The sequence below is a fragment of the Pimephales promelas genome, chromosome 2, assembly GCF_988280905.1.
Source record: "Pimephales promelas chromosome 2, fPimPro1.hap1.1, whole genome shotgun sequence".
Lineage (NCBI taxonomy): Eukaryota > Metazoa > Chordata > Actinopteri > Cypriniformes > Leuciscidae > Pimephales > Pimephales promelas.
In genome coordinates, this window is record NC_142770.1 from 45,330,385 (window position 1) to 45,353,265 (window position 22,881).

The 22,881-nt window shown below is 41.0% G+C and overlaps 1 protein-coding gene across 3 annotated transcripts in view; it reads right to left on the reverse strand.

Moving 5' to 3' along the window:
- The window catches only part of LOC120487552 (NACHT, LRR and PYD domains-containing protein 12-like), an 82,891-nt gene that overhangs the window by 49,735 nt on the left and 10,275 nt on the right, over positions 1-22,881 (reverse strand). For all 3 annotated transcript variants that reach the window (XM_089122969.1, XM_089122966.1, XM_089122970.1), the window contains exons 3-7: positions 14,280-14,384; positions 14,024-14,108; positions 13,586-13,781; positions 11,574-13,491; positions 6,939-7,109 (exon numbers count right to left, since the gene is read on the reverse strand). In XM_089122969.1, coding sequence (XP_088979095.1) covers positions 6,939-7,109; positions 11,574-13,491; positions 13,586-13,781; positions 14,024-14,108; positions 14,280-14,384 — 2,475 coding nt within the window. The remainder of the gene's footprint in view (positions 1-6,938; positions 7,110-11,573; positions 13,492-13,585; positions 13,782-14,023; positions 14,109-14,279; positions 14,385-22,881) is intronic.

Below are 22,881 nucleotides of genomic sequence, written 5' to 3' on the forward strand. Positions count from 1 at the left end.
GTTAAAGTACGGAGTCTGTAAATCGTCCAAAAATGGCCGCCAAATTCAAAATGGCGGACCTCCTGTCGAGTTTAGGGTATGGGTTCTTGAGGCTTTTTTGTGCGTCTTGATATGATACACGTCCCCACCAAATTTCGTGCATGTAGGTTGAACGTGGACGAGGGGCTAATTTTTTCCAATTTTCTAGGTGGCGCTAGCGTGCCATTTTGCCCCGCCCATCTGCGAAACCCACAAAATACGAAATTTTTCACCAGTCCTGACATGCGTGCCAAATTTGGTGAGTTTTTGAGCATGTTGCGGCCCCGAAAATGGGACTTACTTTGCAGAAAAAAGAAAAAAAAAAAAAATTAAAGCTGCAAGCAGCGATGGTCGGGCCCTCGCACCTGTAGCGCGTTGGGGTGTGAGGCGGCCGCGTTGCATATTCTGCGGCTCAGCCGGTGCAGCTGTGAAATTTTTCGCTGCTTTGTTAAAGGTCACTTCCTGTTGCCACTAGGTGGCGCTATGACTGTGGGTGAATGTCGGCATGTAGATTTGTTCAGGGCAGGACTCTTGTCAAATGTGTAAAATTTCGTGCAGATCTGGGCATTTACAGCCAAGTTACTACAACTTCCTGTTTCATGGCGAATCATCGACGCCACGGACACGCCCATCGACAAAAACACACAGATAGCACAACCTTACATCGTCAATGCCTTTAGAAGGTACAGCAGAAATTTGAAGTTGATCCTACTAAATCCCTAGGAGGAGTTCGTTAAAGTACGGAGTGTGTAAATCGTCCCAAATCGGTCGCCAAATTCAAAATGGCGGACTTCCTGTCGAGTTTAGGGGATGGGTTCTTGAGGCTTTTTTGTACGTATGGTCATGGTAGATGTACCACAGAAATTTCGTACATGTCACTCAAACAAGCGGCGGGGGCTGCTTCGTTAAAGGTCACTTCCTGTTGCCAGCAGGTGGTGCAATTACTGTGGGTGAATGTCGGCATGTAGATTTGTTCAGGGCAGGACTCTTGTCAAATGTGTAAAATTTCGTGCAGATCTGGGCATTTACAGCCAAGTTACTACAACTTCCTGTTTCATGGCGAATCATCGACGCCACAGACACGCCCATCGACGAAAACACGCAGATAGCACAACTTTACATCGTCAATGCCTTTAGAAGGTACATCAGAAATTTGAAGTTGATCCTACAAAATCCCTAGGAGGAGTTCGTTAAAGTACGGAGTGTGTAAATCGTCCCAAATCGGTCGCCAAATTCAAAATGGCGGACTTCCTGTCGAGTTCAGGGTATGGGTTCTTGAGGCTTTTTTGTACGTCTGGTCATGGTAGATGTACCTCAGAAATTTCGTACATGTCGGTCAAACAAGCGGTGGGGGCTGCTTCGTTAAAGGTCACTTCCTGTTGCCAGCAGGTGGCGCCATGACTGTGGGTGAATGTAGGCATGTAGATTTGTTCAGGGCGGGACTCTTGTCAAATGTGTCAAATTTCGTGCAGATCTGGGCATTTACAGCCAAGTTACTACAACTTCCTGTTTCATGGCGAATCTTTGACGCCACGGACACGCCCATCGACGAAAACGCGCAGATAGCACAACTTTACATCGTCAATGCCTTTAGAAGGCACAGCAGAAATTTGAAGTCGATCCGACTAAATCCCTAGGAGGAGTTCGTTAAAGTACGGAGTGTGTAAATCGTCCAAAAATGGCCGCCAAATTCAAAATGGCGGACCTCCTGTCGAGTTTATGGTATGGGTTCTTGAGGCTTTTTTGTGCGTCTTGATATGATACACGTCCCCACCAAATTTCGTTTATGTACGTTGAACGTGGACGAGGGGCTAATTTTTTCCAATTTTCTAGGTGGCGCTAGCGTGCCATTTTGCCACGCCCATCCGTGAAACCCACAAAATACGAAATTTTTCACCAGTCCTGACATGCTTGCCAAATTTGGTGAGTTTTTGAGCATGTTGCGGCCCCGAAAATGGCACTTACTTTGCAGAAAAAAGAAAAAAGAAAAAGAAAAAAATAATAATAATCCTAACAGTTTCAATAGGGTCCTCGCACTGTTAGTGCTCGGGCCCTAAAAAAATAATCCTAACAGTTTCAATAGGGTCCTCGCACTGTTAGTGCTCGGGCCCTAATAAATAAATAATCCTAACAGTTTCAATAGGGTCCTCGCACTGTTAGTGCTCGGGCCCTAAAAATAACCCTAACAGTTTCAATAGGGTCCTCGCACTGTTAGTGCTCGGGCCCTAATAATCCTAACAGTTTCAATAGGGTCCTCGCACTGTTAGTGCTCGGGCCCTAATAACCCTAACAGTTTCAATAGGGTCCTCGCACTGTTAGTGCTCGGGCCCTAATAACCCTAACAGTTTCAATAGGGTCCTCGCACTGTTAGTGCTCGGGCCCTAAAAATAACCCTAACAGTTTCAATAGGGTCCTCGCACTGTTAGTGCTCGGGCCCTAATAATCCTAACAGTTTCAATAGGGTCCTCGCACTGTTAGTGCTCGGGCCCTAATAACCCTAACAGTTTCAATAGGGTCCTCGCACTGTTAGTGCCTGGGCCCTAATAATCCTAACAGTTTCAATAGGGTCCTCGCACTGTTAGTGCTCGGGCCCTAATAACCCTAACAGTTTCAATAGGGTCCTCGCACTGTTAGTGCTCGGGCCCTAATAAATAACCCTAACAGTTTCAATAGGGTCCTCGCACTGTTAGTGCTCGGGCCCTAATAAATTTCAATGAAGGTTGAATAACCTTTGAACTACAGTAGTTATCTGCAATGTCTCATCCATGAAGGTGCAACAATGTTGGGGGAGTTGAGAACGAGAACCAAGCTAACTGAGCAAGTTGAACTTTAGCTATAGTTTGTGCCCCTTTATTAATATGCCTGGAGTAATAATAATAATAAAACGATCAAATTAACTCAGTATTCCATGATTACTAATTCACTACTATCTCATTTACAATTAAGTACAAATGAACTGTATTGAGTTATGTAATATTGTGTAGGTAGTGTAGGTGTAGGTAGGCACTAAAACAGTCCAATACATTGTTTAAACTTATGTTAAAATAATTAAGATCTGTGTACCACCCTAAAACCTTGGTAAACTCTTGCCAAGGTTTTAATGGTGCACTGCTTAGTAAATGTTTATAATGTGTTAAACATAACGAATTAAATGTTTAACAAGATTGATATATACTGTATAGGCTACAGAAGGCTATATTAGAGATAGACATGCATAGATTTTTTTAGTTTTGTCGACTGTATATTCAAGTTTCAGCTCAGCACACACAGGCCTATGCTATGGTTCTCGAGTCGAGAACTGGTTGTTGCAGTTCTTGAATCACCAGTACAGAACCGAGAACTGTTTCTTTCGGACACGTTCGATACGGAGAACAGATGAGCTGGAGATACTGCGCATGCGTGATAGCACCGTCTCTGAACAGAACTTTCTTTCGGCCGGCTGATCCTGTGCTGATACATGAGCACGCAGTACGGGTGAACCCAAGACTTAAATGAGAGGGCGAATCGGCGAAATGTACGTTTATTTAATAACAAATAAAATGATGAAGACCATTTATGCATTTTATATATTTAAAACATGTAAAACATCCGCGTGAGCACATCGCCTAGGCTGCAGCAGGGTTCGTTTTCAAAATGTAAATGTAAGAAACTTATCCAAGATGATTATGAGGATGCGTACTATTACTTGACTGAAGTTATGATTACAAATGCCTTTAATTTAAAGTATTTTTATCCGCCAGGATGATAGAATTGACGTCATTACGTGATGACATAAAAGAACTGGTGAACCGTTTTTTTGAACCGGTTCATTAAAACGAACTGTCCGAAAGAACCGGTTGGCGGAAAAGAACCGGACTTCCCATCACTAATGTCAACGCCATTAACGTCCACGTCATTCCGCGTGTCTGTACACGCAGTCAAATCTCCAGTCATAAATGCCATTTACCCCAGTGACGGTTAAGTTTAGGGACGGGGTTGAGGTATGTCATATCTTTTTTTTACCTAGGATGGTAAGGGAACAGTCATAAATGCCATTAACCCCAGTGACGGTTAGGTTTAGGGGCGGGGTTGAGGTAAGTCATATATTTATGTAACGTTATGTCAACGGCGTTCATAAACACGCTGAAAGGCGATTATGCGTCTTGATAGCACGCCAAAAATGGAAATACGAATTGGCGTGGCATACACACGCTACTTCATGAGATCAGTCTGGCACAGGAGTTGTTTTTTCAGATTTACCCTCTGATGTCTAAAATGTTTTTGGGGTCCTTGAGGTGTTTTGACATGCCCTGACATTAGTGCTTTTTGTAGCTGCTTATAAACATATTAATGGAAAATGTGTCATTACACTCTATTCAGCACAAACAGGGCTACCATAATATGGGAGCAACATGTATTTACATGTTTGTATTTTTAGAGAATTATGTTTATGCATGGCACATGTTTATTAAAAAAAAAAATCTGAAAATCATCCTGCCCAATCATTCACATAAAAAAATACATTGATTGAAATTTTGTAAGAAACGTTTTGTTTGGAAAGGCAATATACATGGGGGCGTGAATGATCATGAATAATGATGTGGTTCACACCAGGAAGACAATGACCTGCATAATAAGCCTTTCATTCAGGTGTTGAGACCACAAGAAAGAATGTGAGGACTTATTTTGTATGCATGCAAATTGTCTAGTAACTATGCAGTTCATTCTCATACTGTATTTTCATAAAGTTTTGGAATATACCCTCTCCCCAAATACGTCACTTAAAAAAACCCAATAATAAATAATTTAATGAGAAGGCTTGTATCTTGTAAATATATATTTTTTGCTATTTTATTAAAATGTTTTAATGTATTAAAATGTAAATCAACAACAATTACAATTTTAACAATATTTTAAGTGTAATCTTTTTTTAAAGTATACATTTTATCATACGCTTTTCAAAGTTAAGGAATCATTAGTTTGAATATAGCCTACACTGGAACAAACACTATAATAACATCTTAGTTGATGAGTTTATTTTTGACAAAATATTTTTGTTCCTTGAAATGAAACTAAACCAGCACTTCTGACATAAATTTTTACCAGGATTATTATTACAATAGTATTATTCCTCACAGCGTCGCAAGACGACTTGAATGTGTTTTATCGAGCTGATGTGGGAGGAGGATCATCTCAATTCATTTGATTTGAATAGTGCGCGCTCTCCATGGGCATGTTCACATTAGCAATTAATGAGCTGTAATGAGAACGACTGACATCACTCTCTTTTCATACAGATTACACAAACAGAGAATATTTGTTTTCCTTTTGAATTAGATAATTTAATAGTAGACACTTAAATGATTATAAAGATATTGCTGGTGCCTGGGTGAATAGTATTCACTGAGTTTTGTTTAAATTTATAGATGTGAGATTTAAATTTAGAGAAAAAAAGTTCACGGGGATGGAGAGGCAGAAAGCACACCCTGTTTATTTACTTTATTTTACAAAAGCACAATGTTGTATTTTAATTGTAAGTGGTCACATAAAAAAGTAGATATTGAACAGTTTCTTTTTTTCACATATCTGAAGTCTTTATAACCATAACCGACAGAGTATTTTAAGTCTATTTTGCTGCTTTGTGAAAAAAACAACAAAAAAAAAACGAGCAAAACGCACTGGTGTGTTTGCCGACCCCAGAGGGTTAAAGGTATCGACAGATTTTTTCATTACATAACTCCTGACACAAATTAATAGATAACTGTAACTATAAGTTTCTCAAAATAAAAGTGGTGAAATACTGAAACTTATATTTAAGTTTATATACTTATACTTATGAAGTCTTATATTTTTGTAATGATGTATAGTTTGTCAAAATAATAACATTAAATCAGACATTAACTTTGACATATTTCAACCAAGAATGATTCAGTGCATCGGCGTCCTCATGAAGGCTAACAGTTAAAGTCCCTGTAAAGGCAATTCTACAAAAATGTTCTAAACACATTATAAATGTTACAAATGTATTGCTAAAACATATTACAAAGACTGTGAACTGTGAAGTACTGAAATACGGAGTTAGACCGTTAAACAGTTTTTCACCATTGCAATTTTACGGATTGTTTGGGCGGGGCTAAAACAGGGCTCGATGACACACTGGAGCCCATGAGCTCCTGGACACGAGTCTGATCTCTCCCCTTACACACAATAACACTCCCGATCATGTACAAAACAGATCGGTATCTTCATTTAAATTCCCAAAAAACGATCACATCAAGAAGAGGTTTTTAGAGAGCCAACCTTGATAAAGAGCTGAGGATCACCGCCAACGCCCGCCTCTGTAGTGATAATTTTTGGCTGTGGTTTCAGCAGAGCCAGCGGACACGCCCCCAGCGTTTGAGAACAGAGATAACTGCTCATTTTTTCAAGATTTTGATAGCTTATTTTATGTACTTGCCGGCTTTTTTTATCATTCAAATTTGGCTGGGTGGCTAATAACACATTTTTCTGTGGTGTGACATACTCAGAATACATACTTAATTTTGACTTTACAGGGACTTTAACATACTAAGAGTCTTTTGTCGCTTTAATATTTTTTTGCGGTCAGAATAGAGGATACTAAAGACGCAAGATGTCAGAACATTATGGTTACCACAGTGCCATTCATTGCAATTTTGGGAGTGAGTCGTGTTCTGTATATACATGGAAAGATTATTTAGGAAACGATTAATTTACAAGCATGGAAAGATAATTTACGGGACTCACTCTCACATTTAAATGCAGTTGTCAATCCTGAAACTTTACAGTGTTTATGTGGCCTTACATCCACACAAAACATTCGTATACATATATTTTGTAAAGAGAATATCTAAAACAAATCACACCTTTTATTTTGGTTATTTATTTATTTATTTTTTTTTCCTGTTGTTCACACCACTTACCTCAGTATCTCCAATATGCACTTTATATTCTTCAGTCCAGTGCAGAGCAGCTTCACTCCTGAATCCTGCAGATTATTATTGTTCATGTTCAGCTCTTTCAGATTGGTATCTGATCCAAGAACTGTAGCCAGAGCTGAACAGCTTTTGTCTGTTAAGTCACAATCATTTAACCTACAATATAAAGAAATCACATAAAATAATTGGATGGAACATATAGAATACATTCTCTGAATAAAATAAATAAATGTTTTCCATTATTTATTACATTAACAGTAAATATACAGTGAGGAGTGTGAGCTACGCGGACATTAGAGGTTGTGGGTGGTGATGGCGCAGAGGATAAGACACATGCCTTTGGTGTGAGAGACACGTTTTGAATCCACTGTGAGACACCAATGTGTCCCTGAGCAAGACACTTAACCATAATAAAGGCTAGATGTCTTGTCCGTGCTGCTGACCAATGGAGGTTGACGTCCGAACCTGCCGGCCAGTCACAGGCAGCTTGCTCACTTGTAACGTGTTTTAATGGTGTATACACTTTTTAAATAACCATAACTTGCTCAATTTTCTACCGATTTTCAAATGGTTTGGTTTGTTATAAACGTCAGAGATGTAGTTATGACACTGCATACTTATGAATAATAAGTGTATAAATAAATAATCATCCAGATTTATAGCCATGTTAAAAACATTTGTAAGAAACCAAACATTGTGTTCGTGCTGATCACTCATCTTACATCAGGAACCACAGAGCCCAAAGCTTGCCTGTGACAAGATGGCCGCCGGTGATGACGATATAGACTCTGCCGTAAGACTAGACCCCGAAGCCGCTGCCAGGCGCCGCCATTAGCGCCATTTAGAATATCAGCCGCCGCCAGCCAATAATCTCGTAAGCCAAATTGAGCCGCCAGCTGATAAAGTTTGGCTAAGCCGGCTAAAATTATTTGCATCAAATAATATTTCTATCACATAGAGACATACACACATGAAATATATAAACAATACACGCTATCTATTTTCCCACTGGATTCACAACAGCACAGTCTTGTGCTCGTTGCTACGATACGCAGACAGACTCAATGAATTGACGACCAATTAAAATTGCTCATTTTCCATAAAGAAGCTATGTTTTTTTCCCTCGCACTTGAAGTTGAGGTGAAATGGCGGAAAGAAGCAAGAAAGGTAATTTTGATAGCAATACTCTCACATACTTTCCGGTTGCACAAACACCTGAATCAAAGATTGATGTTATGAATTAAATATTCTGGAACGGAGAGATTTATAGCACTTTGTCCATATTAAAATAATTTGTCCATATTAAAAACTTTGTCCATATTAAAATAATACTGATAATAAGGCGAGACACGGCTGTTTTTTTTTTTTTTTTTTTTTTTTTTACTGGTCAATTTTGAGATTTTAGGGATTTTGTCTTCAGGTCCTTTCAGAATTGTGGTAAAAAAAATCTGAAATATACATTTAGGTCTTTATTTTACTTCACTTCGTCTGCATCTGTAGAAATCTCCACTTCAGTAGAACTAGTTATTTTATGAAGACATTACAGAGGGATTTATAAATATATTATTTGTAGCCTGATATGTATAACATTTTTTTCCAAAAAACATGGCGAAAATCATTATATTCTGATTTATAGGATAACAAAAGTAGATATCCATAATTCCCTCTGTAATTTTTTTCCAATCTAACATGTGAACACAATGAAAAAAACATTTTTAACCTGGCTTTACCAAATACTCAGATTTCGTTTTTTAAAATATATGCAACTTGGCACATATTAAATTATATATTGCCCAATTTGCATATTTAAACATTAAATTAAAGAAAACTTGTGATGCATTCTGTGATACACCCTATTCATCAGTAGTGTCTCGGCTTAACTAACAGTTATAAAGTTGAACAGCGAATTACTGTACATGTCATAAATATATGCATAACGTTACTCCGTGAAGAAATAGGCTAGTTCTAAATCTTCACTTTAGGTGTTTTGTGCAACCGTTCTTATAAGTAAGAATGCCTTTTTTCAGGACTATAATGCCATTTTGTCATTGAGTCAGGACTAGTGTTTTATGGATATTTTTGTTCTCTTTTAGGACGCGGAATTAACAAATATATCAGCACATCACGAACACATCTGCTTAAGGATTCTGGTGTGACATGGAGGCCTCACAGTGTTGATTCTGTTCGTAGCGTTCGTTCACATTTTTGGACATATATGGGCGATCTGTATGTGAAAAACAATCGCATTGATGACAAACTCTATACTGCAAACTCTGCTTTGAAGCAGAAATGACAAAATAACATGGAATATTGTCAAAAGTGTACAGCTAGGGAGAAAAAACATCAAGTGGAAACTTCCTTGCTCATGCCAAAGCTGCGCATAAAGAGAGTACAATATTTCTCAAAGAACAATCAAGTAAACTGACCAACTGGGTCCAAACTGTGCCGAAAAGGAAGCCCAGCTACTTCCCAGTTTGATGTTAATTGCGACATCGTGTTGTGGCTGTGCCAGGAGCTGCTCCCTTTTGAATTAATAGAAAAGGAAGGTTTTCAAGCATTCAACAAGAAAAATATTCATCTCAATTTGCCAACCAGCCCTTGCAACAACAGCCCTGGCAGATGTCTACATGGGTTTGAAGTCCAAAGTCAAAGAACAACTGGCAGACATTGTCAGTGGTACTATAATGTTAGATGGCTGGACTGAGGCTCATTATTGATACCCATATGTTGGTGTGAGAATCTGCACTGTAGATGCGAACTGGAATTTCCTTCTGTTTACACTTTGTGTTAAACCTGTAGAAAATCCCACATCAGAAAACCTTACAATGTTTGTAAGGGAACTACTCGAAGAATTCCTTCACAAAGATAAAAATGTGTTGCTCTTTGACACAACAGATGGGGCAGCGAATATGATTAAGTTGTCCCGTTTACTGGGCCATGAGAGAGTAACATGTGTGGCACACTGTTTACACAACTTACTCATAACAGACACTCTTAACAAAATCCCTGAAGCCCAAGTCTTAATTGCCCAATGCAAAGATATTGTCAGTGCACTGCACTTCAAGGCCCATATAATCGAGGAATTTGTGTTGGAGCAGAAAGTGGCAGACATATTTGCCAAAATTGAAGACCTGCAGGATGAAATTGATGCAGATTCCAATGATCCTATTGATGAAATGGATGATGCAGAGGATTGGTAGCTGGGAACTAAGAAATCAAAACAGGACTCACAGACACACAAAACACTGAAGACCACTGTGCCAACACGTTGGAACAGTGTCCTCAACATGTTCAGAAGCTTAGTCAGTATGGAGACAAGTCACTGAAATATTGAAGAGGATAGGAAAGCTCTTGTTATGCCTGCTACCTGATGACATCAAGCTGCTTTGTAACTTAGTTAGTTTTTTGGAAGACTTTGAGAAATTCACTCTCATTTTAAGTGAAGTCAGTCCAAACCTGAGTGCCATACCACTAATAAGGGCTCGAATCAAGAAAATCTGTGCAGTGGCTCCCAGAGATCCACTACTAATGAAGAGAGTCAAAGAACTAATAGTGAAAAACATGGACAAACGAATCCCCATGTCAGATCTGGTTAGAGCCACCGCAGTGTTTGATCCAGCTGTCAGAGATATCACTATGATGAAAGATGAAAGCAGAGCTGCTGCAGAATCTCCACGAGAAAACCACGAGATAGATGCTTTTCTGGCAGTGAGAACAAGAGACCAAGGAGCATTAGACTTTTGGCGAACCCATAGCAATACTTTCCCCACACTGTCCGCTATGGCCCGGCACTACCTCTCCATTTCACCAGGTAGTGTGCCGGTGAAATGCCTGTTTAGTTCCACTGGCCTTCTGCTCAATGGCAAACGATCATCACTTGCTCCTTCAAGGTGTAATACGATAAGCTTCATCCATGATAATGCCAAGTTATTGTATACAATTTAGCCTACATACATTTAGCCTAAACACAACACATCGTTGGCTATTTGAAAATGTTTAGTAGCATACATCAATCGATATACAAAATATGTAAATATGTTGTGAAAGTAAAATCGGGTGTTTTCTTTATTACATTGTATTGCATTTTGTGAAAATATAGTGTAAGCCATGCATTGCTTTAAAATATTTAGATCTAGTAAATCAGTATAACATGGACATCTGTAGACATGAAGTGGCAACTTCAGCCGTTTGCAGCTATGAAAAGTTTGGCGGCTGCAGCAGCCATTTAAGTTTTGGCTGAGCCGGCTAGCCAGCCGAATAATATCATCAGCCAGCCATTATTCTCAAAACAAATGGCTTCGGGGTCTACGTAAGACATCTAGCCTTTATTATGGATATCTATGCACTTAACCCTTAGTTGCTCCAGAGGCGTGTGACCTCTGACATATATAGCAATTGTAATTCGCTTTGGATAAAAGCGTCAGCTATATGAATAAATGTCAAATGTAAATGTAGAGGTTAACTAGTCTTTTCTATATTTTAGTATAGTGTGCTTCATCCTTTGCTAACTGAAGTTCATGTTTTGATGAAAATATGTGGTATATGGTTAAGAATCACTATAGAGCAGTGTAGATAAAGGAGATGAGAGCTAAACATGACTAATTACATTAAATTACTTACAGGGCTCTTTTGGCGGTTTTGATGACTGCTAATAATCTAATGAGACACTCGTCTGATTTCTTGAATTTCTGAAGCTCAAACTCCTCCAGCTCCTTCTCTGATGTCAACAACACAAAGGCTAAAGCAGACCACTGGGCAGGTGAAAGGTCAGCAGATGAGAGACTTCCTTTGCTAAGGTGGGTCTGAATCTCGTTCACCAGAGTTTGGTCGTTCAGTTCATTCAGACAGTAGAACAGATTGATGGATCTCTCTGCAGGAAGATTATCCTCTAATTTCTGCTTGATGTACTGAACTATTTCCTTGTTGCACTGAACTATCTCCTTGTTGCTCCGGTCAGTGTCGTCTCGCTGTGTTAACAGACCTCGTAAGAGTAGTTGAACTATCCCCTTGATGCTCCGGTCAGTGGCGTCTCGCTGTGTTAACAGACCTCGTAAGAGTCGTCGATTGGACTGGAGTGACAGACCGAGGAGGAAGCGAAGGAAAAGGTCCAGGTGTCCATTGTCACTCTCCAGCGCCTTGTCCACTGCAGTCTTGAGAAAATCAATCATGGTTTCATTTCTGTTTTTCTGTTCTGTAGACTCATGATCAAACACACTTGTCTTGTTGATGTCTAGAAACAGATGTGCATAAAGGGCTGCAATAAACTCTTGAATGCTCAAGTGAACAAAGCAGTACATGGTACCAAGAACGATCCCTGTTTCCTCCTTAAAGATCTGGGTACACATGCCTGAGTACACTGATGCCTTATAGACGTCAAGACCACAGGCTTCCAGGTCTGTGTCATAGAAGATCAGGTTGTTTCTTTCCAGCTGATGAAATGCCAGTTTCCCCAGTGAAAGGATGGCTTCTTTATCCCAGGAAACATCTGGTGTGTATTCTCCATCATATTTCCGGCGGCTCTGCTGGATCTGAAAGCGGAGAAAGTGTGTGTACATTTGTGTCAGAGTCTTGGGAGTGTCTTCAGTGTTTGATTCCTGCAGTGTTTTAGAGATCTCATCAGCCTGAGTGTTTCTCACATCATTATTTCTCTTCTCCTCCAGAATGTTCTGGAGAACAGTGGCTGAAATCCAGCAGAAGACTGGGATGTGGCACATGATAAAAAGACTCTTTGATTGTTTAACATGATCTATGATTTCATTGGCCATTTTCTCATCTTTGAATCTTTTTCTGAAGTACTCTTGCTTTTGTGCGTCGCTGAATCCTCGTATCTCTGTCAGCCGGTCGATACAGTCAGGAGGAATCTTACTGGCAGCTGCTGGTCTGCTGGTGATCCAGACGAGAGCAGAAGGAAGCAGATTTCCCTTCATGAGGTTCGTTAGGAGAACATCCAGAGAGGCTGGTGACGATACATCACGCCACATCTCATTACAATCAAACTTCAGAGGAAGGCGACATTCGTCCAGTCCATCAAGGATGAACAGCACTTTGAACTGATTCCTTCTTGTAAGGTTCAGTCCTTTTGTCTCTGGGAAAAACTGAGTTATAAGGTCCATCAAACTTAGTTTTTCTGTCTCCTTTAAGTTCATCTCTCTGAATGGAAGAGGAAATATGAAGCTGATATCTTGATTTTCTTTTCCTTCAGCCCAGTCCAGAACAAACTTTTGCACAGAGACTGATTTCCCGATGCCAGCGACTCCTTTTGTCAGTACAGTTCGGATCTTCTCGTCTTGTTCAGGCGCTTCAAACAAATGTGTGCATTCAACCTGTATCTCTTGTGCTTCATGACGTCTGGAAGCAACTTCAATCTGTCTCACCTCATGTTCAGTATTGACCTGTTCACTGCCACCCTGAGTGATGTAGAGATCTGTGTAGATGTTATTCAGGAGTGTGGAGTCACCTTGCTTCGCCATTCCTTCAAACACACATTGATACTTCTTCTTTAGGCCACATTTCAGCTGATGAATGAAGAACAACTCATCTAAACACAGGAACAGAAAATAGATAGTTTTAGTCTTCATTTTCTCTCCTACATTTATAAGAGACAATCAGACAGATGATGACGAGTCTCTTGCCTTCTAGAGCATCAGCAGCTTCATCTTGCTTCATCTCTCTCAGGTAATGTAGTGTGAGATCAAGAGCTGCTGATTTGATACTGGATCTGTTCTCATTAAAGTCCTTCACAAAGTGTTGTGTGTTCTCATGTTGTAGTATTTTCTTTAACTTCTCCAGTTCATTCTTCAGAAATGTGATTATTTTCTTCTCAAGATCCTACAAACAAAGTAAGCGAAAAGACAGAATAACACAATAAGCCAAATTCTACATTTTGTCAACACTATTTACTGTATTAATAATTATAATTGATGTACATAAAAAATCCAGTTAAAAGACTAACATGCTAAGAAAGTTGTGCTAAAATGTTTTTAAAATGAAAAAAAAAATGAGATGAAGAAAAATGTATTAAATTTATTTTTTAGATATTTATTAAACATTTATAAAAATGTGTTTTCTACCTGGAAGATCCCAAGAAGATTGTCTTTGAAACTCTTGTGGTTCCTGTGAGTCTGAAGATCTGAGTCTAATGTCTCATATTGAAGCCTGTAATCACATTAGTAAAATAAAATACTAACTGATATTTTACAGAAAGGGAAATGAGCATTAGGTGTGAATACTCTGACAAATATTTGATCTAAACTTGTTTCATGATTGGTATTCACTGATACAACTTTTAAACAGTCAACGTGTGACAAAATGAGTAACACAAAATACCTTTTATTAGATGATGGTGTTTTCTCACTGAAGTTTAGTGGACAATCATTAGACTGATCACTCTTCAGAGACACAGAGCTGGACACATATGAGCCTGATCTTACACTGATGACACAAAGAACAGTTGAAAATTTTTAATGTTGCAAATGGTAATTAAATGCAGCCTTTTTTTCATTATTTCAATTTGTTCATTAGAGAAATACCATTCGGTTATAAGGGAGGGTCATATCTTTTTATTTTTTGTTGAGGGGAGAGTGATCCAACTTTTTTTGTCTAGGGAGATGGTCACCCAATTTTTGCATTCATGAAAACAGCAAAATTTCAAAGTGGTTTGTTTGGTGCATATTTTTTCCATGTAGCTCTCTCGGTCTCGGCCCCACATTGCTATCAGATGGGTCTTACCCAACAAAAATCCAGTTTGCCACTGTTTGACAGTGAGCGCGCTTCAGTACGCGCTCAGAAAAAGTGCATTAGAACAGAACGCCAATGAAATGTTTACCCGGCAAAGTTTTAAAGCACGAGCAAATAATGAGCTTTTGTGATTGCGAATAAGTGCAGTGTCCTGTGAGTGTAACTCTACCGCCGCATTAACACGTGATGTGAATGTACGTTGAGTTTTACAGTATTGAGACTGAGGCGCCAGAACTGCAGCTGATATAATGTGCGCTGTAGCACAATAATACCATATTTTAGTTCCCTGACATTATTGTGTTCCCAGAACAATGTAATAATGAGTAAATCTACTGAAATTACCATCATAACAGTGGAGTGTGATGTGTTAGATGTAGGGCTACCACACTTTTAAATTACTATTAGTATTATTTGGAGTTAACATAATAAAATATACACAAAGGCTTTCTTTAAAGTGAATTTCGTTTTTTATTAATTGTCTCTTAATTTTAATCAAGTTTTTACCAATTGCCTGGATATAATAAATAAGTAAATAGTAGAAAATAGGTCATCATGAAACGGAGGTCCCGGCACGTGAACTGGACTCTTGTCTCAAATGAACCGAAAAGTATAGCTTACTTTTCGGTTCATTTGAGACTGCTCTCTGCTTATGTAAACCTATGAAATGTGCATTTCTCTCTGGCGTGTCATCGTCAACTCTTTATATTTGCAGGCAACACTAACAAAGACTTGTTTATTAATAAACAATTAAAATGTCTCCTTGCTATATTTAACATGTTCATAATCATTACTTTTGCCGGTTCTTCGTGGCAGCTTTTAGATAGGCTACTTTATTTGCAGCGCCACCCTTACATGTTACATGAACGCCTCACCACTGTATCAGTACTGAAAACATGTTTGTTTGTTTGTTTTTTTCAACTCAAAAATCTTGAAGCGAACCAAATTGTAGGTTTGGTCTATCGTTACAGCCCTAGTAAGATGACAAAGCGGGAGTTTAGTCATTTGTCATGGTCGTAAAAAACAATGGCTATCTGAACATCTTTTAAGCGCAAATCAGCACAGAAGTAATCAATAAATTATCATGGAGGGTCATGCTTTTTTCACAGTCATTTTGGAGGATCATAGAAAAAACGTCTCGGTTACGGATGTAACCCTCGTTCCCTGAGTAGGGAACGGAGACGTTACATTAGAAGTGACGGAGATTGGGGATTTCGCATAGAAAGCCAATCCTCTTCGAGTATTTAATCACGAGCCAATGGCATGCAATGAAATTGCGGAAATTTGCATAGCCCACTCCGCCCTACTCCGTGAGTATAAAAGGAGGAAGTGAACGCAACCGCAGTATGTCTTCGCTGAGGAGCCGAGACTGAACTCAGGCGTCTACCCAGCGATACAGCAGAAGTGGCAGGGAGACGTAACGTCTCCGTTCCCTACTCAGGGAACGAGGGTTACATCCGTAACCGAGACGTTCCCTTTCGTAGTCACTTCGAGTTACGTCAGAAGTGACGGAGATTGGGGATCAATGCCATCACGCCATCTTACAGCTGTCTTCCAGTGCCCTGCGAAAGTCTAGACTCCTGACTGAAGGCTTAATCCAGGAATCCTACTTTGACACAAGAATACCAAGGTACACTGGGAAACATATCCCGGGAGGGAGATGTTACCAGATGCCTGCCGTAGGGAGGACTTACAAAAACACATATGGCCGCATGGGGACGCATATAAGAATCACTGGAGCACCAACCGTAGGTGGTACTTAGGCTCCAGGGGTGGCAGATGGCTTGCCAAGGGAAGACACATGCTCAGAGAGGCTTACAGTGGATAATACACATGGGACAGTTACCGTAGGGAACCGTACACATGGAGGCACCTAGCCGGCAACCAGAGCGAAGCAGTGGTGCCCACGTCTTGGGTGCTGGAGGACTCAAGGCTTCAAAGGAAGACTACTGAGGAATATCGCACTTATCCAGTCGAGAGTGGAATGGCGAGCAAGCGAAGACACCTAAGCGGGTCCGGTACTGGCGGAAGCGAGTACGTGAGAGGACACCGGCTCGACTCGTAGATTATAGAATCTGGCGAAGGTGTTTGGTGTCGCCCAGCCTGCAGCTCTACAGATGTCTGTTAGCGAGGCGCCGTGCGCTAGAGCCCAAGAGGAGGCCACACTCCGAGTGGAATGGGCCGTCACACCAAGGGGGCACGGACGGCCTTGCTGCTGGTAACACAAAACAATAGCGTCCACTATCCAGTGAGACAGCCGCTGTTTTGAGAGAGCCCTTCCCTTCTGGCTCCCTCCATGACAGACAAAGAGCTGGTCTGAGGTCCTGAAACACTGCGTTCTGTCCACGTAGGTGCGAAGAGCACGTACCGGACAGAGCAGTGCCAAGGCTGGGTCTGCCTCCTCCAGGGGCAGCGCTTGCAGGTTCACCACCTGGTCCCGGAAGGGAGTGGTGGGAACCTTGGGCACATATCCCGGCCGGGGTCTCAAGACAACGCGAGAGTAAGCCGGCCCGAACTCCAGGCACGCTTCGTCAACGGAGAATGCTTGCAGGTCCCCCACCCTCTTGACGGAGGCCAATGCAACCAGGAGTGCTGTCTTCATAGACAGAAACTTTAACTCTACCGATTGCAGAGGCTCAAAGGGAGGCCTCTGCAGAGCACTTAAGACTGCTGCCAGGTCCCAAGAGGGTACGAGGAGAGGACGAGGCGGATGTAGCCTCCTCGCTCCCCCCAGGAACCTGATGACCAGATCGTGCTTTCCAATGGACTTACCTGCAACTGCATCATGGGACGCGACATACACCTTGAGGGTGGAGGGCGACAGCCTACGCTCCAACCCTTCCTGCAGAAAGGAAAGCACAACACTGATCGAACATCTCCGTGGGTCTTCTCCGCGAGAAGAGCACCAGTTGACGAAGAGGTTCCACTTCAACGCATAAAGGTGTCTCGTGGACGACGCTCTAGCGGAAGTGATGGTTGCCGCCAGGGCCTGAAATTAACACCCGACCACCTGCCAAATGCGGGTGAATTTTTCTATTGGCGGGTAACACTGTCAATCTACCTGCCACATTGGACGGTAGCCAATGAGAATTGAGTGATTCATTAGGATTTTTACATTTCAACTAAGTCCGCCATTGCGTTTGACTTTAGCTAAAATGTGGCGGCACATTACTAGGGTAAAGAGGCCAGCTGAAACAAACAACCAACAAAAAGATGAGGATGAGAAAAAGAAAAGTAAAAGAAGAAATTTTAATACAAAGTGAACAATCGGCGGCAATGGCAAGGTTCGTGAGCAGCTGACCACGCTAGTGGCCATCACCTGCCCAACGGAGCGAGCCGCTACTTTCGTCGCCCGGAGAGCGAGGTCAGTAGCCGCTCGCAGCTCGTTAAAAGCCGCTGGGTCAGTCCCGCCCTCGTGCATGTCCCTGAGCAGTTTGGCTTGAAATACTTGCAAAGTGCTCATGGCATGCAAAGCGGCGGCCGCCTGTCCCGCCGCTCTATAGGATCGCGCCGCCATAGACGACGAGAACCTACAGGCTTTGGATGGATGCTTGGGAGGCCCCCGAAAGGAGGCGCTCTGCGGACACAGTTGCATCGCGACAGAGCGCTCCACCGGAGGGATCCCAGCATACCCACGGGCGACCGCGCCGTCGAGGGGAGGAAAGACGGGGGAGGCTGGAGCGCGCTCTCGAGAAGTCAAAGGAGACTTCCAAGTGCGCGTCAGCTCCACATGCAGCTCGGGGAAAAATGGAATTGGGTTCGGCTGTGGCCTTGCGGCGGCAGCTTTCCCCAAAAATTAATTATCCATCCGTGAGAGATCGGGGCAGGCCGGAGGGTTCCACTCTAACCCGATGCTCACGGGCGGCCCGAGAAAGCATGGCCGTCATCTCGGGATCAGACACAGGCAACGTCGGCACTCCCGAGGGAGGCAACGCAGCCGCATCCTCACTTCCCGAAGATTCAAGCCCGCCCTGTGATGCCACGATCGACATCGCGTCATTCTCTGGAGCGCCGAACGAAATAGACGGTACCTGCGAAGAGGCAGACGCCTGAATCGAAGCAGCGCTCGCTGGCTCTAACACTGGGGCGGTGGGTGTGGCCCGAGGTTCTTTCGTCGGGTTTTTGTTCCACACCGTCACCGTCAAATCACCCTGTCCACTAGTCGAAGCGCTTCTCGAGGAAGAAGCGGATCGAGTAACGGATGCGGGGACTCTCACTTTAGTTAGATCATTGAGTCTCGAACGCAGTGTAGAGATGGTCATCTTCCCACAAAAGGAACATGAGTCATCCACGAACGCTGCTGCTGCGTGCTGAATGCCCAGGCACACAGAGCAGCGATCGTGACCATCAGAGGACGACATGAATCGACCGCATCCAGAAGAACACGGGCGAATCGTCTTTAAAAAGACGTGCCACGTGTAGCTCTTTTACAAGGAGGCGTCCAGGGAGAAGCGCACAGTCTGGCAGACCACTGCTCAGATCGCAGGCAATGCAGAATCTCGCTGGGTATCGCCGTCACACCAACACTGAAGAGGAAGCTCGTCTCGAAGAGTCTTGACAGTGAGAATGGCTTAGGAGTGAAGAATTCTCTCGGCTCCGAAGCGAAAACATACTGCGGTTGCGTTCACTTCCTCCTTTTATGCTCACGGAGTAGGGCAGAGTGCGCTATGCAAATTTCCACAGCCCCAAGGCATTGCATGCCATTGGCTCGTGATTAAATACTCGAAGAGGATTGGCTTTCAATGCGAAATCCCCAATCTCCGTCACTTCTGACGTAACTGGAAGTGACTACGAAAGGGAACTATTGCTTCCTAATTCGTCCAACCGAGGGCAGAGACTACATTACCCATACACCCTTGAGTTTTACAAGTGAAGAGAGCATGCGTCGCTTTTGCCTGTAGCTACGTTTACAAGCACACAATCGGAATGAAATCAATACGATTGATGAATCTGAACAATGTGTTTCATGAAGGATAAATAAAGAAATCGGATTGATGTGCGCGTTTATATGTCACAAGTTTTAAATCGGATCTGATTTTTTGAGTTTTCCCGCTGTTCCCGCATAAATATTCTCCTCTATTGGTTCTTTATTTGTTTTCAGCAGCTGACGTAATATTAATTTGTCTCTGGTCATCTCTGCCGTGCTGATTATTAATATGACACTTTTTTCAACAGGAAAAACCATACACAGTAAAAAACAACCAGCTCGTTCCGCTCGTCATCCATCATTGCGTTTATTTAGCGTCATTTTCTTTTATTTATTTATTTATTTGACAGGGACAATGCAAACAAACATAGTGTCAAGACCAAGCATGTCACTGAAGTGTTGCGTATAAAGTTTATAGCTATTGCTAATTTTCAACTCCTGTCCCTGGAAGGGCTTTTATACACAATAAAATTTACATGATTAACTACTTCAATAAAAAAAATAATAATAATAAAAGAAAATACAAAAAAAATACAATAATAATAATAATACTAATATAAACATACATACATATCATATACAACTCTACTAATTAAATATAATTAAAAATGAGTACACTTTTGGTTTATTTTTAACCAATTTTTAAGCCTGGAAATGAACTTAATCTTAATGTCAGACACAGTCTTGATTTCAAAAGGTAATGAGTTCCAGAGTTTAGAACTCTTCACAGAGAAGGTTGTCTGTCCAAAACTGGTCCTGCAGTATGATAATTTACAGTCAAGATTTGTGGAGCTCCTAGTGACTCGGATGTTGTCCTGTCTCACAATAAATTTACTTAGAGGCTCAGGTGCTAGATGATTAATGCACTTATAAAGGAAAGAAAGGAACATTTTATAAAACTATCAAAATTCATTAAATTATATTTCTTAAAGATGCTGCAATGATGATAACGTAATGGTTTTTTATCCAAAAGTTTTATTGCTTGATTATATAAAGAATTTATTCGTTTGATTGCAGTGGGAGCGGCTTGTGCCCATGTTGTCATGCAATATGATATGTGAGAAAATATCATAGCATGTATGTACATTAGGGCTGTCTGGTTTGGAATGTAGCTTCTAATTAATTTAAGACAATTGAGATTACTTTGTAATGTTTTCTGGATTTTCTTTATATGTTTTTCAAATTTAAGTTGAGGATCTAAAACTAATCCTAAATATTTAAATTCTGTAACTGGATGAATTTCTTTATTTTGTAATTTAATATTAAACCTTCATTTTATATCTATTTTTTAATGGAAAAGCACATGGAAACTGATTTCGAGAAATTTAAAACTAACTGATTTTGAATGAGCCACTGTTGAATGTCAGACATACTAGTGGACAGTACAGCTGCAGCCTGCTCAGGTGACTTGACGGGTACGTAAAGAACTGCATCATCCGCATAGAGCTGATAACTGGCACCTGAGCAGTGCAGAGGTAAATCATTTATAAAAAGACTAAAAAGCAAAGGGCCAAGCATAGAGCCCTGCGGGATGCCCATTTTTATAAAAAAAAGTTCTTATCTCTAAGTAGTTCTTAACCTATTCCTTAACCTCTCTCTTAACCTTATGGCACGGTTCCCGAAACGTTCGTACGCTAAGTATATCTTCTGTAAGTCACACTTTCGTAAGGTTGGTCTGGACCATTCGTAAGCTCTCTCTTAGTGTTGTTTGAGCTCAAGACGCTAGTTGCCGCCACTGTGCAGCAGTCTTTAGAAACTTTCACACATTTTCAAAACTATTTCACCTTTTTTCAAAACTCTACACACAATTCCCAAAACTTCACACACAAAATGCAAAATGCCTCACATCTCCTTCAAAAATGTAACTGCATTCAAAATGCCATAAACACATGTCAGAATGAAGCATTTCCAAATGGCAAACACTTATTAGTGCATTTTTTGATACACCATGTAAACTAGGGCTGAACGATTTTGGAAAATAATCTAATTGCGATTTTTTTAACCAATATTGCGATTGCGATTTAATATGCGATTTAAAAAAAAGTTCTTTACCTTCTGTATTAGTCGACAAAGACAGGCAATAAATAATTGTACAGTAGGTATGGGAATCTTTAGATAGCTCATGATCAGATCTAATTAATTAATCTTAATAACTCTTAAAATATGTATTTAATTACATGTGTAAAAACACATACTTTAAAAAATAAAAACATTTAATTAAACCAATTACATGTTAAGAATTTTAAATAGGCTATATAAAATAATATAGCTTCAAAATATAAAAGCTAGTAAATAAAGAGAAACAAAAAAAGCATTACAAGCAATAAACAAAGAGTGGTCTCAGTATTTAAAAGTAACGGTAGGCTGTCTGAATGTTTTTCATTCAAGAGCTGGAGTGATTTCCCCCCGAGTTGATATGATAAGCTGCATTCACACTAATGCATATATCTCTTTTGAAATTGTAAATGTGGTTTGTCCTGTTGGTTTAAGATATAACTGACCGTGTTTACATTAATTTCGCGTCATAAAAGCATTTTGACATGCAAACATTTAACCAATGAGTCGCTCACGGCCGCATGCACGAGCGCTCTTCACAAAGTGCGCGTTAGTATTTTAAAATGAAAGCAGCCTTCTCAGTGATTTTCATAGTTTTAATATATAAGCCAACTGCATTCCAAAAGACATAAATAATGCCTCTGTGAAGCATTTGTAAGGAAAATTCCCGCGGGAGAGAACGCGCACTGCAAGTGTAACGTTATAACATCAAGCAAAGCGGCAAAACCTGTTCAATGAAGCCCGCGAATGTCCTTGTAATTCGGTTCAACCCCGAACTTTATGAAATAACGTTACTATGTTTCGGAAGGTAGCGGTGTTGTGTGTGTGTGAGTGAGGAAGAGAGAGAGCGAGAGAGAGAGAAAATAGAAGCAAGCAGAACACGGTTCGTTTCTAAAGCACGCGCAGCGTCATCACGCATCTGTGTTTAAAAACTAAGCTCAGACTCGATTCTGAAATTCTCTGAATCGATCCAGGATTGTCGAGGAGAGAATAAATAACGTCTCGGTTACGTATGTAACCCTCGTTCCCTGAGTAGGGAACGGAGACGTTACGTCAGAAGTGACGGAGATTGGGGGTTTCGCATAGAAAGCCAATCCTCTTCGAGTATTTAAAAACGAGCCAATGGCATGCAATGCCTTGGGGCTGCGGAAATTTGCATAGCGTACTCCGCCCTTCTCCGTGAGTATAAAAGGAGGAAGTGAACGCAACCGC